This window comes from Fragaria vesca, linkage group LG6, assembly GCF_000184155.1.
Source record: "Fragaria vesca subsp. vesca linkage group LG6, FraVesHawaii_1.0, whole genome shotgun sequence".
NCBI classification, from domain to species: domain Eukaryota; kingdom Viridiplantae; phylum Streptophyta; class Magnoliopsida; order Rosales; family Rosaceae; genus Fragaria; species Fragaria vesca.
Genome location: NC_020496.1, coordinates 28412233 through 28414111, shown reverse-complemented (window position 1 = coordinate 28414111; position 1879 = coordinate 28412233). Strand labels below are relative to the sequence as shown.

Below are 1879 nucleotides of genomic sequence, written 5' to 3'. Positions count from 1 at the left end.
TTTTTTTTAAGGGTTTTCCTATATTTGGTATCAATTAAATGCATACATTTGGTATCAATTATATGCAAAGAGACACGCAGTGCGCGCCAAGGCAAACGTACTATATATATAAACAATATAGTCTTCTTCAACAACGTGTAATGTTAATACAGCTCGCTCTCTTTGATCACGTATCCAATAATACTATAAGAAATAGAGACATGCATGATCGAGGAGTTACGTCCACAAATTTTACACACGTTGAAATTTATTTTTAGAAAAAAGATTTTGGGGATCGGATAGTGACTTCCAACAACTCCTCTATAAATACGATCGCTTAATTTCTGTGAAGCATATCTCATCCTGCTCAACTCCCTTTCTAAGTAGCTTCTCTCATTCTCACTCACAAACACACCCAGAAATCACCATGGCTCTCCCTCTAAGCTTTTCGCTGCCAACGTTGGCACCAAGAGCGCCTTTGAGCTCCTTCAAGAGACTACCGAGCCGTATTCCTACAGTGAAAGCCCTAGGAGTGTTCCCATCCAAGGGAATAGATCATAAGAGGGCCATCAGAATTCGACCATGCTCTGCATTGGGAGATCTTACTTCTTCACTCACAAGTGCAGTTACTACTACTGTGGCCGTCGCTGCTGACACCGCGGCCACGGTTGTCGATACCACAACGACCACCACGACCGAAACCGCAGAAGTAACCAGGGCTGATTTTCCTGCTGATTTCAAGTTTGGTTGCGCCACTTCTGCTTTCCAGGTTTGAGATACAACCATGTTCTAGTTTTTAGTTTTACCAATAAAGTCAACTTTGCAAAGGAAAATTTTAGTTTACGTTTTTGCATAATGCAGACAGAAGGATCTGGAACCGAAGGAGGGAGAGGACCGGCCACATGGGATAGTTACATACAAGATGCCACAGTAGATGGCACAGAAATAGCAGTTGATTCTTACAACCGCTACAAGGTAGTATATACGCGTGTGTTAAGAAGCTAGTATATCTATGTTGGTGACCAAATATTAATGTCACGTACCTTTGTATTGTATCCCTTAATTAGGACGATGTGCAACTGCTGAAGAATATGGGAGTGGATACATACAGATTCTCCATGTCATGGTCAAGACTATTGCCTGGTATGCTTCATTCCCCGGCATATAACTGAACAACTTATATAGTTACGTTACATAGTTAGATCAACTAGATTTTATGTGTTTCCGGGATCAATTTTCAGACGGAACCATAGACGGTGGAATAAACCAGGAGGGCATCGACTTCTACAACAACTTCATCGACGAACTGATCGCAAATGGTATGTCTAAACTATGAAGCTTTAAGCAATAAGTTGATTAAGTTTACGTGATATAGCTCGAAGTGGTGACTTGTTCTTACATATAAATGTGCAGGGATAACTCCATTTGTGACACTGTTCCACTTCGACTTGCCCACAGCACTGAACACCAAGTACAACGGTTTCTTGAGCATTGACATTGTGTAGGTGTCAAGTTCCTTAGTATTCTAACAATCAGCTAATTATGTGTAAATTTGTGAGTACTAATTCACTATGTTTAACAGGGAGGATTTCAAAGCATATGCTGATTTGTGTTTCAAAACTTTTGGCGATCGAGTGAAGTACTGGGCTACTATCAATGAGCCTCAAGTATGGGGGCAATACGGCTTCACTAACACTGCTGCGGATGCAAACGCTGCCACTGATCCTTATGTCTCTTCGCATAATGTCATATTAGCCCATGCTACAGCTGCCAAGCTCTACAAGAACACATACCAGGTGAAACGAATCATTTTCTTCCGCGAACCAAACGAGCCTCATTTTACAGTTTCCTCGATTTTATCTTCATACAATTACCGTGCATTAATTTACCTAACTTTACG

The 1879-nt window shown here is 41.1% G+C and overlaps 1 protein-coding gene across 1 annotated transcript in view; it reads left to right on the top strand.

Annotated features, from left to right (window-relative positions):
* Positions 1 to 359: 359 nt before the first annotated feature.
* LOC101295937 (beta-glucosidase 29-like) overlaps positions 360 to 1879 on the top strand; it is a 1840-nt gene continuing 320 nt past the window's right edge. Inside the window, exons 1-6 of the mRNA XM_004305875.1 lie at positions 360 to 748; positions 841 to 954; positions 1047 to 1122; positions 1221 to 1298; positions 1393 to 1480; positions 1562 to 1775. Of these exons, the coding sequence (XP_004305923.1) occupies positions 407 to 748; positions 841 to 954; positions 1047 to 1122; positions 1221 to 1298; positions 1393 to 1480; positions 1562 to 1775 (912 nt within the window). The 5' untranslated portion in view covers positions 360 to 406. The remainder of the gene's footprint in view (positions 749 to 840; positions 955 to 1046; positions 1123 to 1220; positions 1299 to 1392; positions 1481 to 1561; positions 1776 to 1879) is intronic.